Source organism: Xyrauchen texanus, chromosome 7, assembly GCF_025860055.1.
Source record: "Xyrauchen texanus isolate HMW12.3.18 chromosome 7, RBS_HiC_50CHRs, whole genome shotgun sequence".
In the NCBI taxonomy this organism is placed as follows: domain Eukaryota; kingdom Metazoa; phylum Chordata; class Actinopteri; order Cypriniformes; family Catostomidae; genus Xyrauchen; species Xyrauchen texanus.
The window spans coordinates 6,931,064-6,946,080 of NC_068282.1; the positions used below are offsets into that span (position 1 = coordinate 6,931,064).

The 15,017-nt window shown below is 35.8% G+C and overlaps 1 protein-coding gene across 2 annotated transcripts in view; it reads left to right on the forward strand.

Moving 5' to 3' along the window:
* mtss1 (MTSS I-BAR domain containing 1) overlaps positions 1 to 13,612 on the forward strand; it is an 85,482-nt gene extending 71,870 nt beyond the window's left edge. Inside the window, exons 11-15 of one of the 2 annotated variants that reach the window (XM_052130583.1) lie at positions 3,602 to 3,739; positions 4,174 to 4,330; positions 5,658 to 5,684; positions 6,281 to 6,552; positions 7,857 to 13,612. In XM_052130583.1, coding sequence (XP_051986543.1) covers positions 3,602 to 3,739; positions 4,174 to 4,330; positions 5,658 to 5,684; positions 6,281 to 6,552; positions 7,857 to 8,582 — 1,320 coding nt within the window. In that variant the 3' untranslated portion in view covers positions 8,583 to 13,612. The remainder of the gene's footprint in view (positions 1 to 3,601; positions 3,740 to 4,173; positions 4,331 to 5,657; positions 5,685 to 6,280; positions 6,553 to 7,856) is intronic. The other variant, XM_052130584.1, reaches the window with a different exon arrangement.
* Positions 13,613 to 15,017: the final 1,405 nt, after the last annotated feature.

Sequence of the window (15,017 nt, forward strand, 5' to 3'; positions counted from 1 at the left end):
AACACGTCGTGCGGATTTTTCACACACACCAATGCGCGAATGAAACGATTTCACGTGTTCGAGTCGTGCCATTCGTTTCATTCGTGCCGCCCGATGCGAATTTGCATCTTTGCATTTGAATTCGTATGTAATCGCGCCACGTGAAACGCTCTCTTCGTATTGTATGTGAACACGCCATTAATGTTGTAATATTCGGATTAGTTTACTGATTCAGTGTCTCCACGGTCATGGAAAACCTGAAAATATCGGGGAATTTAAAAATTGCGATTTCCAGGCCTGGAAAAGTCATGCAAATTAATACATTCTTAAAAATCAAGGTCTTTTTATTGTGAAATATGGAATACTTTTCTAGTTCTGTTCGGCTCAAAAATATTTTCTTGGCACATTGCACTCTTTTTCGTTTTCAAAGTAGCCTCTATATACAAGTATTTAATGTGCTTTCTTTCAAGTTACTTTTAGTGCAACAAACTATCTTAAAATAGTTTGTCTTTCTTTTTATTGCTTAAGACACTTCAGGAAGTATTTAAAAAATACTATAAATGCATTGAAAAAATACAGAATTCGATTCGTTAATCGAATCAAATTTTATTGAGAATTGAATTGTTTTGATTTTGCAAAAAAAACGGTTTTGAAATTAATAATAAAAAAAAAAAATATTGTAACAAGTTTCGAGGAAGCGGGAGACAGCGAATCCAACTCAAAGGTACATTTATTTACCCACACAAACATGTTCGCTCTCCTGCGTAATGGTGTAGCTTCATATATAAACACTCAAAACTAAAGCTTGTCAGCTGGGTCTCTCTCCCTCACTCTGAGGCCTGGCCCCTTTTATTTCCCCCATCTCTCACTGTGAACAAAGAAACCGCAATTACCAACAATTCATCTCAGGTGAAAACTCTTACCACTTTATCTCCCCCCACGACCACGCCCTCGCCTATGAATCGTGAATTGAATCTATTCGCTTTCAAATCAAAGGTCACATCTCTATTTTCAACACAATGAACTTTCACAATACAATTTTCTAAAAGTAAAACAGTGCATTTCTGTATTCCTTTTACTCCTCCAAATGGAGTCAAAAATACTGCAATAATCAGTATTTCCAAAGGCTAGATTGATTTTTATTTTATTTTAATTTTGCAAATTCAAACTTTTTTCAGACAGTGATAACCATTCAGCAATACACTCGGTATGATTTGTGTAGGTACAGTGAAGTTTTGCAAATATTTTGTACTTTGTACTTTTGTATGCCGGTTTGTTGCACTCACTGCTTGGATGCCACTCAGAACACCAATATCAACCCCAACTCAGTCCAGATAAGCAATCACGGCTGTCTGTCTCACATTTTTCTTTTGTTCCATCCCTTTACCATCTCCCAGCGCTCACGCAGTCCTCTCCTCCTAGTAGGAGGGGAGGAGGGCATTCGCTCGCTCAGTGAGGGGAATTCTCCCACAATCCCTCGCACTGTCCACCGTGGCCCTCGCCCTCGCCACAGGAGCACTGTGAGCATACACTCAGTGTAGTGCTGTGCGTTACTGTAAATGGCTGAATTATTGTTGCATGTACTTTTGTACACTTACCCATGTGTTTCTGTGTTTATTTGTAATTGTGCATTTGTGGAGTTTGTATTTTTGGTTGGTGTAAGCAGAGCGCTCCCTCTACAGGCCAGTTTTCAGGAACATCTTCCAATAACATTACATGACCATATGTGACCTTCAAGACCCATCATTTGTATGCACTTTTAAATTACAAGTGTAAAGATAACATACTTTAATGCAATATTATAATATGCAGGGAAAAATTATATAAGACAGTTATCGAATATTATTAAACAAATTTCTGGAATACTTTATTTTGGTTGGTCAATGTTGGCATTCTGCACTATTTTTGTATAATGACTGCTAACGGTATAACTGACCGTTGTCCTACTGGATTCCCTACATAGCTTTGCTAGTCTCACATATCACTTTGCAGATTTCTTTTTTACACTATATGTGCATTTATTTATTTAATGTTTTTATTTTGTATTCATCCTGGGGCCGGTTCCACCAGCTATACGGATGTTACAACTTAGCCTAGTTGTGGCATAAATGGGCACTAAGTCACAATTTACGCTCTACTAAATATTTGAGCATTGCACCATTAAAGTTAGGTAGAATGTAAGCCTATGTATGACCAGGAGTAACGGATGGAATAAAAAATCTGACTGATTTAATGACATCAATGAGCTCATGTTTTGCATAACAGGCATCAATAATATAGACACATATGATGATGGTGGCATTTACACTTGTTTACATTTACGAGAGAAAAAAAATACGGACGCGTCTCTTCAGCATGAAACCGATATAACGGTGCCGTTTTCAACACATTCAAAATATATATATATAGGATATTGAAATGAATAAATGGCTATTTTTCCAGCCTGTTGTTTTAGTATTTATTTATCACCACTTATTTATTTTAGATACAGTTCCAAATGTATTCTTATTTACACAGGGCAAATATACTATTTATCAAATATATCTACTTAACAGTTAGCCTTGGCAAGTAGATCTTATTTTAATGGGGATATCATTTATTACATCTGACAGTTATGTGAGCAAACAAGGTTTAAACATCAACTGTAATGAGATAAAACTGAAGTTCACGGCTGTTTAACACTTCTGTGTACAAATTTGAAGGCTGCTTATTGGATAAATACAGGTAAACGTCATATTATAGGAGACATGGTGAGCTTACAACTTGTTAGGTCTTGCCTTAAGAACAGGTGGTGCAACCAAATTAAGCACAGACGTGGTTACAAAATAACTAGTAGTTACTAAGCCCTTAGTGTGATCTTTACATCCTAACTTACGTGAGAACTTCTGCACAGCTGGTGCAACCCTACCCTGATCACCCTGTCAGGGTCTATTTTGCAATCATGACCAGCTGGCCATACCCTCTCCCATGTGTCGATACGAAGACATGATTCATTGCACCTAAAGCTCAAAGTATACTTCAATTTTGACTTGAATGCTTAGCATCTGCATACCGGTGGTTTGCACATGACTAATATGACAGCTACGAGATACTAGACTATTTGTCTTCAGGAGTTTATATATTGAGTTATACAAATGCAGGTACCTCCTGACCTCCTCAGACATCGTTATTGGCATGCACAACCACTAGCGATTACATCTAACACTTCTCCATGAAAGCAATGGCTCAACTGTGAGTGTTGCCACCTTGTGGACAAATTATTTAGTGCAAATAATTCTAAGCAAATTCAAAGTATGCAAAAAATCGGGTTGCATGGTTTCAGTGCTCAAGCACTCTGCTGATAACGAAATTGATGTCACGCTTCCTGTAAGCAGATGCCTAGCGTTCACGCCTGACGGAAGTATACTTTGGGCTTAACTGTTAAAGCAACTAAATATCTGCATGTTGCTTTCAAACTCACCCACAGGGTCATAATTCCACATTCACCAAATCATCATTAACTCCATTTGATCTTGTTTTTGTTTTGTTTTTAAATACCCTTGTGATGATGGCATGTTTTTTGGTTTGTTTTTGTTGCATGTACTAAGTTTAGATGTACTAAAGGTGTTTACCCTTGTTATAGGAGAAAAGCAGTGTTAACAGTCAGCCTTGGCAAGGTAAGATCACTCCTGGCACTGAAAATGGGACCTCCATGCCCCCACCACACAAACCTTACAACGGGTTTGAGGAGAGAGCCAGGACCCTGTCCACCTCGGGCAAGGTACACATTCATTTCAATGTGGCTTGTTGGGTTTTTCATTTTCTAAATTTCTTAAGTGTCAAAAAACAGAAAAAACAAAAATTTAAAGCACACCTAAGACTGAAGTTATTTACAGCAGTTTGAGCTAAATTAATTGCAAATAATTTTGAAAAAAACATTGATTTCAATACAGAGCAGCCTTGCAAGCTCAGTGTTTCTTCTGCCAAGCAATATAATTAATAGCTGTTGGTGATTTCAAAGATATATAGAGTTGGAGAAATATATAATTGAATTCATGTCTATCGGCTACTTTAAAACCGCTCCATTGTGGCTAATTTAATCTGAATTTAGAGCCAGAACTATCTGTCTTAAATAATTTGTTTCTGCTGGAATTATTGTGATTGAGTCCACACTACTATTACTGAATTCTGATTGGCTCTTGCCCCTGTTCATAGCTACAGACAGCCAGGGAGCAGCTGGCTCTTACTCTTGGAGGCGGGCTTAATTCAGATGCACCTCGAACCAGTCGAGATTCCCTCCACTGCTCTAGTGGATACAGCACACAGACGACTACACCATCCTGCTCTGAAGACACCATACCTTCACAGCATGGTCAGTATGCATGCAAATGCAGACCTGCATGCTTTTTTCTCTTCTTTAGCATACTCATTAAAATCATTAAAGACATTGTCGTCTTTATTTAATAATTTACTCACCCTCATGATATTTCATATGTTTATGACTTAAGTTCTTCTGCTGAACACAAACTAAGATTTTTAGTAATACCTCAGCTCTGTAGGTCCATACAATGCAAGTAAATGATGACCAGAACTTTGAAGGTCCAAAAAGCACAAAGGAAGCATAAAAGTAATCCATATGACTCCAGTAGTTAAATCCATGTGTTCTGAAATGATTTAATAGGTGTAGGTGAGAAAGAGATCGGTATTGATGTCTTTTTTTTTTTTTTTTTTACTAAAATTCTCCTCCCTGCCCAGTAATATGCATGAAGAATGTGAATCGCCAGAAACAAAAGAAGACTAATATGAAAGTGGTGATTTAAAGTAAAAAAGGATTTCAATATTTATCTGGTTCTTACCCACACTTATCATAATACTTCTGAAGACATCAATTTAACCACTGGAGACGCATGGACTACTTTATGCTGCCTTTATATGCTTTTTGGACATTCAATGGTTCTGGCCACCGTTCACATGCAATGTATGGACCTACTGAGCAGAGATATTTTTCTTAAAATCTTCGTGTGTCTTCAGCAGAATAAAGTCATACACATCTGGGATGACGTGAAGGTGAGTAAATGAGAGAATATACATTTTTGGGTGAGCTATCCTTTTAAATTGGTTTACCCAAAACATTTTTTTTAAATTCTGTCATCATTTCATGTTGTTCCAAACACGTATGACTTTCTTGTATGGGACACAAAGGGAGGTATTAGGAAGTATGTTATGCTCAGTCACCATTCAAATTACATCTTTTTTTTTTTTTCTTCACACATAATGAAAGTGAATGGTGACTGAGAATAACAAATTGCCTAACATCTCCTTTTGTGTTCCGTGAATGAAAGAAAGTAACAGAATGATGACAGAATTCTCCTTTTTGGGTGAAATGTCCCTTTAATATTTTTTTTTTTATCCAGTTTCCTTTTGTGTGTGTGTGTGTGTGTGTGTGTGTGTGTGTGTGTGTGTTAATTTGTCCATTTCTTTGTGTAGCGTTTTTCTGAACATGTCACCTTTTTATGTTTTGCATCTTTTACATAATTTCTCAACAGAAAAGCGTAATCTGTATGATTACTAAACAGTAATAACTAGAGGCTAATTTTAAAATCTGATGTGTTTACAATCACAGGCTTTGATTGCTGTCCAAAGTGCGTGTTTTTGGGCCTTTGTATACATGTTAAATGTACTTTATTGTTCTTTTACAGCGGTAAAGAAAGAACCTCCTCTATATGGTAGGTTTCTGAATGTCGTTGCATAGACTCTCATTGTGTTCTCATACAAATAATAAACACAAGTAAATGTCCTGTTTAGGGAATCCATTTCACATTGCAGGTGTGCATTTGAGCTTGTAATCATAACATAACAGTTCTCTGCATCTCGTCGGTTGTCAAATCTGTTATGCATGTTCTCATATGTGTAACAAAGACACATCCTCAAACAGAGCTTTTGTGTACGAGTTGTTCTATCTATTATTCTAGGAGGTTATCCAGTTTTCATACAGCTTTTGTGCCGTTGTTTTTGTTGTTGTTGTTGAAATCACATTTTGAGAAATGCTATGAGCAACATGAAGTGTGTTTTGTCACTCTGCATATTTGAAATCAGCTTTATTTTCATTTATTTTATTTTTCTTAAAGACCCCATAAAAATCATATGTAGTTTAGTGGCTTTAAAAAATATATTTTGCTCATCAAGCCATTTCATGAGGTCTTTGAATGTAAAGGTACAAATCAGTTTCTAATAGGCAAAGACTGCAAGTCAAGCTTTTATTTTTCACAACATTAACACTTTATTTGTCCCGCTTCTCTTTGTCTCTCTCTCTCTCTTTCAGATTATGACTACATCTCCTTGCACGGTGGAGAGGACGGCCACAGTCAGTCTGATTTTGATAAATCTTCCACGATTCCGCGCAACAGCGACTTGAGTCTCAATTACCGCAAAATGTTTCAAAGCAAGCGTCCGGCATCCACCGTTAGTCTGTTGATGGATCCGGAGCCTCTAGGGCCCCACACAGCAACTATTCGCCGTAAACCCTCAAGCAAACCCAACATCCGTCGTGGAACCATAAGTGGAGGAGTGCCCATACCCATCTCAACACCGCAGGTATTTCATCTGCAGAATTCCATAGTCAAAAATCCTAACAAAATGTGCACAAGATATGTAAAGGATTCTGTCCACATAATTTTAGAAATTCCAAAAGGAGGCTAATGGGAATTTATTTATTTGTAACTCACTGACCACATCCACACTAATCCGTTTTTGTTTGGAAACTCCGTTTCAGTTTCCTAACGTCATATGTGTCTTTAAAGTATGCAACCATGGAGAGTGATTTCACATCGGTGGGCCGTGGAGGAAATGCCAAATCTAGTGTGGATGAAAGGCATAAACTCAATGTTTAAAAAAAAAAAAAAAAAAGTGTATTGGTGTTGACGTGGACATAGGATTCCAACATGAAACGAAAACAAGATATTTTACAACACATAGTTTCCAATAGGACAAATGCCCCAGAATTAAATCAAAATCAATTTTAAATAATTATTTTAAGACTCTGAAGTTCCTCCTGTGATTTCATTGAACTGTCTAGTTGCAAGACATGTAGTGTTCTATATAGAAAATCCTATAGAACCCAGTAAACATGATTTTTTCAGTCCTTCAATCATGCACATATTACTTGAAGAACTATTCAGAGTTCAATACAAGATAAGTAGAATTGACAGCATTTGTTGCATAATGTTGATTACCACACACACACACACACACACACACACACACAAAAAAGAAAAAAACGAGTTTACGGTGAGGCACTTACAATGGAAGTGAATAGGGCCAATCCGTAAACATTAAAATACTCACCGTTTCAAAAGTATAGCCACAAGACGTAAATAATATGTGTGTTAAAATAGTTTTAGTGTGATAAAATTACCAGCTAACCTTTTCTGTGAAGTTATAGTCAATTTTACAACTTCATTACATGACAACATAACACAGTAAAGCGTAAAATCCTAAAACAACTAAAAAAACTTTACAGCTCAAAAAACACACAAGTTTTAACAGAAGAATTAATAAGTGCTTTTATAAAATCAGAAGTTTCACATTTCTGCCTGTAACCATCCAAAATTTGGCCCCATTCACTTCCATTGTAAGCACCCCACTGTAACCTGGATTTGTTCTTTTTTTTTTTATATATATATATATAAAGGAGTGATGAGCACAAATACAGTTTTGTGATAATCAACATTATGCCACAAATGCTGTTGACTGAGCTAAACTTGTATTGAACTGGAATATTCCTTTAAGGCATTTGCCACATTTTGGGTGTTTGCATAGTTGTTCTGTTGCTTTATAATGCATTTCATAAACACAGAAAGGTGCCAGACGTTTATATGACTTGTCATTCCTGCTCTTAGGTGCCCCTGAAGGCGTCCGTTTCTACTGCCGGTCTGTGCGGCAGTGAGGAGACCGTTTGCCTCTCTGGGGTAATACAGAGTAACAGGGTACCTGGTACAGATCTGGCTCACACTAGACATAATCTCTGCATGTCCACCCAGAGTCTGAGTTCCATGCCACCTCCATATTATTCCATGTTCCCTGGGCAGCCACCGGCAGGCAGCAAAGAGCAGCTGTATCAAATGAGCAAGCAACAACAGTATGCACTGCACCAACAGCAACAGAGGCAATATCAGCATCAGCTGCAGCACCAATATAGTCAACAACAGAATCAACAACAGAATCATTTACAGCCGCAACAATACAATCAACATCAGCAAAATAATCCACAACAATACAACCAGCAACAACAGTTTCATCAACAGCAGGAGCAGCAATACCAACAACTGGTACATCAAAAAGACCGACAGCAGAAATTCAAACAACCGCATGTAACGCATCAATTTCAACAGCAACAACATCAGAATCAACAGCAGATACAGAATACTGCAACTCACAATTCCAGCATGCCACTTCCAAGTGCATCGCCTAATTCCGATCAGCCTTGCTTGGATCATTCCAATGACGTTCCTGATTCTAGCAGTGGAGGTGACATGTTAAGCATGATCCGTAGAGGAGTCAAACTACGTCAGACTCTTACCAACGACCGTTCGGCACCTTTCATCACCCCGAACCATCTCAACTGATTTTTAAATGTTTTTTTTTATTTCCCTTTTCCGAATATTATTTCATTTAACAATACTTTTTTCAAGCCTTTTATTGTTGGTGTTTGCGCATCTTCTTCTTTAAAGATTGACTAATGTTCGACAATTTTGACTTTACACTGTGCGTGAACAAACTCTTTCAACCCCGCAATGTTATTGTTGCAGCGAATGTTGCCTCTCAATAAATTAAAAGTGAATTCCGCTGGCTGTGTGCTTCACGCTATATATACAGATATATTTATATGTATTTAGATATATAGATCGAGCATTAAAGCTTAAGATATATTGATGTTATTTGTTTATGTTGTATTTGCGGAAGAAAACAGCACTCAGCCTTTAATAATTGTGGTTAGAGATCAAATACTTCTGTATATATTAGCGAAACTATTGAAAGACTGTTGTATTATTTTAGTTTTTCTGTTTGTTTTTTAAAGTAGTTAAAGCAGCTCTAGGCATCTATTTTTGTACAGTTTAGGGTAACAGAAAACTGCCCCACTGCCTTTAATCCGCCCAATTACTGGACATGCAGTTGCAATGAATGCAGCCAATGAGAGAAAGGGAAGGAAGAAGAGGTGTAATTGGGTGGATTAATGAAGGACTGGAAAAGTGGATCATATTTGTGTTGCTTATAATGACTGTGAGAGCTTATGAGGTATCACTGTGGTTATTTATTCAACCTGTTTGATTCTGAATCATTTTAAATCGTTTGTTTACCAAAGCTTTGATGCTGTAGCCTCATAGATGCATATAAACCTGCTCTCCTTGATGATTCAGTAGAAAGACTTGATGCATATCATTTTTACTTGTTTTGAACATTTGCATTTTTTTTTTTTTCACACCAGGGAAAGTTTTGATTTGAAAACATTTGCAAAAATGGCAAAATGTCACTTGTTGTGGAAGTATACAGGCCTAGACTTTCTTAAAAGCTTTTTTTTTAACCAGATAAGAACATTCATTCTTAACTGGGTTTTCTGTTGCAGGTCACAATGTTTGGTAAAGAGGAATATTGTATCAAAGTGTCCCGTTCTTCAGGTTTGCAAGTACAAAGCTTATTTAATGAAAATATAAAGCAATTGAATATTGACCTACTTAAAGCAATGAATCATTTTAACCTTAAACCCCAATGTGAAGCTAACATTATCCACACATGGTAAATTTAAACCGCATTTTAAAAAGAGATCTCAAGAGGACACTTGGAGTGTATGTTCAGAATTGAAGGAGCAGTTCTGTTCTTTATCAGTGTATTTTTAATTTTTTTTGTGAGTGTGTTATTTTACCTTTGCATTTAAGATTGTGCCTAGTTAGGCCTTTACTGAAATATCTTCAGGCATTTGATATATGTTAGGTGAAAGCAAACGGTAAGCCTAGTTCAGATGCGTACCCCATTTTTAGGTTAAGCCTTTTTTGACTGATTTTTCTAAATACATTTCCTTTAGAGTTTGCTCTGTGTGTGGATTACCACAAATTTTATTGGTTTGTTGTGCTTGTTGTAGTTTTGCTATGCTCTCCTCTTGTTTTCATACAGGAAAGCCAATGCTGGACATTTGCTTTCAAGCTTAAAATTGCATCACCAATGCTACAGTTTTTATTGCATTTTAAAAACATTTATTATCAAGTTTATTACATCAAGCATCATTTTTGTTCTCATGATTAGATTGTTCACAACATATGAATTCTGATAGGGATAGTTCACCCAAAATGATCAATTCTGCCATCATTTACTCACCCTCATGTTGTTTGCAGCCTGCGATTTTTGTCTTCTGTGGAACACAAATGGAGATGTTACTCGGTATGTTAGTCTCAGTCACCATTCACTCACTTTTGTTGCATCTTTTTTTTTTTTCATGCAACACTGTAAAATCTAATTAGTTGACCTTACTTAGAAAAAGCATGCAAGCATATTACCTTAAAAATCTAAGTAAACACTTATTCGGCTCAAAAAAAGTAAACTAGTTACAAGTAAACTAAACTTATCTGTGATTAAAGTATCAATTATTATTATTATTAAATTATTTAAATTGAGTTATAGCATGTCTTAACCAGTGTACAGGAAATTATGGAAGGTATCTCGGTTAGCCATATGGCACATTGGATTCTTCTCAGTACTTCTTATTGCACATGAATCTACTCTTTTGTTAAGTACAATTGAGTAGAGATGAATGTCTTCAATTTAACAGGCTCCAAGTTCAACAGAGGTAACACTAATCACCCTAATGGTGATGGTGACTTTACACAAATCACAACTATCAACCAGCTACAACAATAGTCATAACAATTAAAATATATATATATATATATATATATATATATATATATAATTACATAAGCTTCCTTGTTTTGACCAAGCATACATCATTTATTCAAATGCAAGGGCTTATGGGCATTCCACACGTCCACAAATGTTGGGTTTGTAGTACTCAAAGTCAGTTTAAGAATGTAAACTAGCAGCCAAAAGTTTGGAATAATGTACAGATTTTGCTGTTTCAGTAAGAAATTGATACTTTAATTCACCAAAGTGGCATTCAACTGATCACAAAATATAGTCAGGACATTACTGATGTAAAAAAACAGCACCATCACTATTTGAAAAAAGTCATTTTTTATCAAATCTAGATGGGTCCCATTTCCATCACTCCAGTACTTTATCCTGGAGTAATCATGCTAAATTGCTCATTTGGTTCAAGAAAATCCCTTGCCATTACATCAAACACAGTTTAAAGCTATTTGTTTTTTTAAAAGAAGCTTAACATTGTCTTTGTGTTTGTTTTTGAGTTGCCACAGTATGCAATAGACTGGCATGTCTTAAGGTCAATATTTGGTCAAAAATGGCAACAACAAAAAAAGAAACGGCTTTCGCTAGAAACTCATCAGTCAATCATTGTTTTGGGGAATGAAGGCTATACAATGCATGAAATTGCCAAAAACAAACAAAGGTGTAACTACAGTCTTCAAGGACAACTGGCTCTAACAAGGACAAAAAGAGATGTGGAAGGCCAGATGTACAACTAAACAAGAGGATAAGTACATCAGAGTCTCTAGTTTGAGAAATAGACACCTCACAGGTCCTCAGCTGACAGCTTCATTGAATTCTACCTGCTCAACACCAGTTTCATGTACAACAGTAAAGAGAAGACTCAGGGCTGCAGTCCTTAAGGGAAGAATTGGAAAGAAAAAGCCACTTTTAAAAAGAAAAATAAAATGTTAGAGTGGGCAAAGAAACACAGACATCGGACAACAGATAATTGGAAAAGAGTGTTACGGATCTTAACTCCATTGAGCTTTTGATGAGAACTCTTTGAAGTAGTTTATATGTTTCTTTTTAAATTGTAATAGTAATTTTTACTAATTAATGTTCTGACTATACATTGTGATCAGTTGAATGCCACTGGTGAATAAAAGTTCCCATTTCTGTCCAAAAGAGCTAAATTTGTACATTGTATATATTGGAGTTAAAATTACAAAATGTGACATTTCAAGTACTGTTTACTTATGACCACTTAAATGTTTTAATTAATGACAACTTTAGGGTTTAGAGAGTAACTGTAACTGAATTAAGTTACTAGTAAGAATAGTAAACAATTAAGCTTAAGTTGAATCAACTATTTTTGATATTTTTTAGATTACTGTTGGTAAAATGGTGACTGAGACTATAATTCTGCCCAAAATCTTGTGTTGTATCCCAACAAAGAAAAGAAAGTCTTATGAGATTCGAACAACATGATAGTGAGTGATTTGTATTTTATTGTTATTGTGAGGGAATGCAAAACAGATCTCAGAAAATAAAATCCCTCCCTGTCCCCATCCTTCAAGGTGCTCCGTACCAATAGGTCGCCGGAACTACTTGTTATACAACATTGAATATGACAATACAGATCTCACCATGATCCTGAATGTAATGATGAACTTGATGTTCAGAAATCTCCCTTGAAGTTTGGTGTGTTTGTGAGTGAAATGCACCTCTGCAGTCCAACATCTCTTCTCAGTAGGCGTATGTAGTTTTTTTTGGTGTCTTATCATTTATTATTTCCATCACACACACACACGTGCTGGCAGGTGTTCTTATGTTTTCTCAGCCTATCTGTGGCTATTAAAAGACTCCACAACTTCACATGCTACAAAAGGTGTTTTTACCCTTCATATCTTACCTCATTCTACTTCTACCGCTGGCCACTTCTTTTTTTGTTTTGAAATCCTTTTTCATCCTCCTCTTCATCTAGGGCCCCACACCTGTCTGGTGGGTGTATAGGATTTCTCACCCCTTCTCTGTCAGTATTGTCCTCTGTCTCTGCAGTGATTTAGACTCTTCCAAAGAAGTTCAGCTCTGACACAAAGCTCTTCAGTGCTTTTAGTGTAAGATTAGCTTGCAGCTGCTGTACGACAAATACGAGTGTAAAAGAATATAATTTTACCCTGAAAGGTGAGATGATCAAGGTGTTATTCCACTCTAAATGTGCATTGTTGTTGATAGTGGCGGCCAGAGCTGTGGTTTTGAATATGTGTAAAGGAGACTTTCACATGTTTTTCTGAGATAAAGGCTGGCTTAACCCTGGTGAGTGTTGCTCCAGCTATGTTACTGGGATTTGTCCTTGTAAGTGCTGGTCTGAGTCCAGGTTTGTTATCATTTTAATGACACAAACCTACAATATATATATATATATATTATTTTTAATATATATTTCCTACAGTTGCAGTTCACAGGACAGTTTATTTAAATTCTGTTTCGGTAAATTAAATTCATAAAGTGTGATGAGAAGGTCTTGATTTTTGTTTTAGATTTATGCTACAGAGCTAAGAGTCAAGACATCACGTGTGTGCGTACGCGCGTACGTACTCTGATGACTGAGCTGAGTGTGTTTGACCCCTGGTGTGTGTTAGAGAGTTGATCTCTCGATGTTAAATATCTTTCTCTGTGCTATGATGTTTCTCATGTCTGTACTCAATGCTGAAGCCTCAAACAAAATGGACTGTGGGTTTAAAATATACCAATGTTCAAAAAGAAATGATCAGAGTCCTTGTTTTGATTTGCTTCACTTTATTCACTGAACAAGTCATTTTAATCCATGCTAATGCATACAGTTAATTCAGTAGTTGAGTTGTCTCAAATCTGCTATTTATATTATAGTGCATGATATTCCTCTTCTTTGTATTCTTCATAATTTTCTGCTACTAATATAGCTTGAACTATTTAACATACAAATTCCATTAAAATTTGTGCAATTTTGATAGTTTTTTGTAAAAATGTAATTTTTTTGGAACATTTAACATTTTTGAAAATGTCCTTTGACTTGAATGTTTGCCAATCCGTCCCTACATTAAGAATGATGTGATAAAAAAATGTGCATACTTAATTGCAATTAGTTTTCTAACATCTATTTAACCATCTATAGTGTTTACAGTTACACTGCAAAGATATTGTTTTGTATTCTCATACACAAACTGACAGACATCAGCAGTGTTCTGAGCTTTGACAACAAAGTTGCATCATTTCATTGGCTCGCAACCAAAGCCTAAAACCTAAATGTACATCAAATTTGAACACCATTTTTTTTTTTTTTTCCTTGCAATCACTAGCATTTCCTTTAGGAAATACAAATCTAGTGTTAAAGACTCCATTAAATTGTTTGACGAGTACATTGTTATTTCCTGTGTTGATTTGTTTTCTTATTGAAACAGGAAGTTGGTATATGAAGTATAGGCCTAAGCTATTTTTTCCATACAGTTGTGCAACTGGTACCTGAACTATAGTAAATTTGTTGAACTACTCAATCCGATAAAATTCGATGTTTTTACACTTAGGACGTGGAAGAAAGTACTTTATTTAAATGAGCTTTGACATAAACTTTAAAAATGATTTTGTGGTGAAGTAAATGTAGCAGAAAAGATCAAGTACTTTTACACTGAATAAGCATGAACTTAGAAAATATTAATAAATTCTGCATTCAAATGTAAAAAATGATGCTTAAGTTTATATTATTTATGATTGTTATCTTTACAACGTGTCATGTAGAAATCCATGTCATATTTATTTGCTAATTTCAGCCAATTTCATTAGTAAATAAAATAAGGACATTTTACTTAACTTTATGAATCTTGGGTTCCCAGCATGCACTGAGCTTGAATAATTAATGACCTTGGATGGTTTCACTGTTGGCAATTTTATTTACACCATTTTATTGTTCATTTTGTTTGCGTCTAGGAACTTCTAACTTCAATTGTTATGGTCTGCATGTGCATCTTATTTGTATTGCCAGTAATGTAAGATGATGTTGACTCATAGACTACATAGCAAGCAATAAGCTTGTTTGTAAGAAAAGTTCAAAACATGACATTTTACTAAGTAACTAATTACTAGTAAGTATTAAAGTAATTACAAGGTACCATGTTTATCAGAATCTGAATGAGCTTCATCGCCAAGTA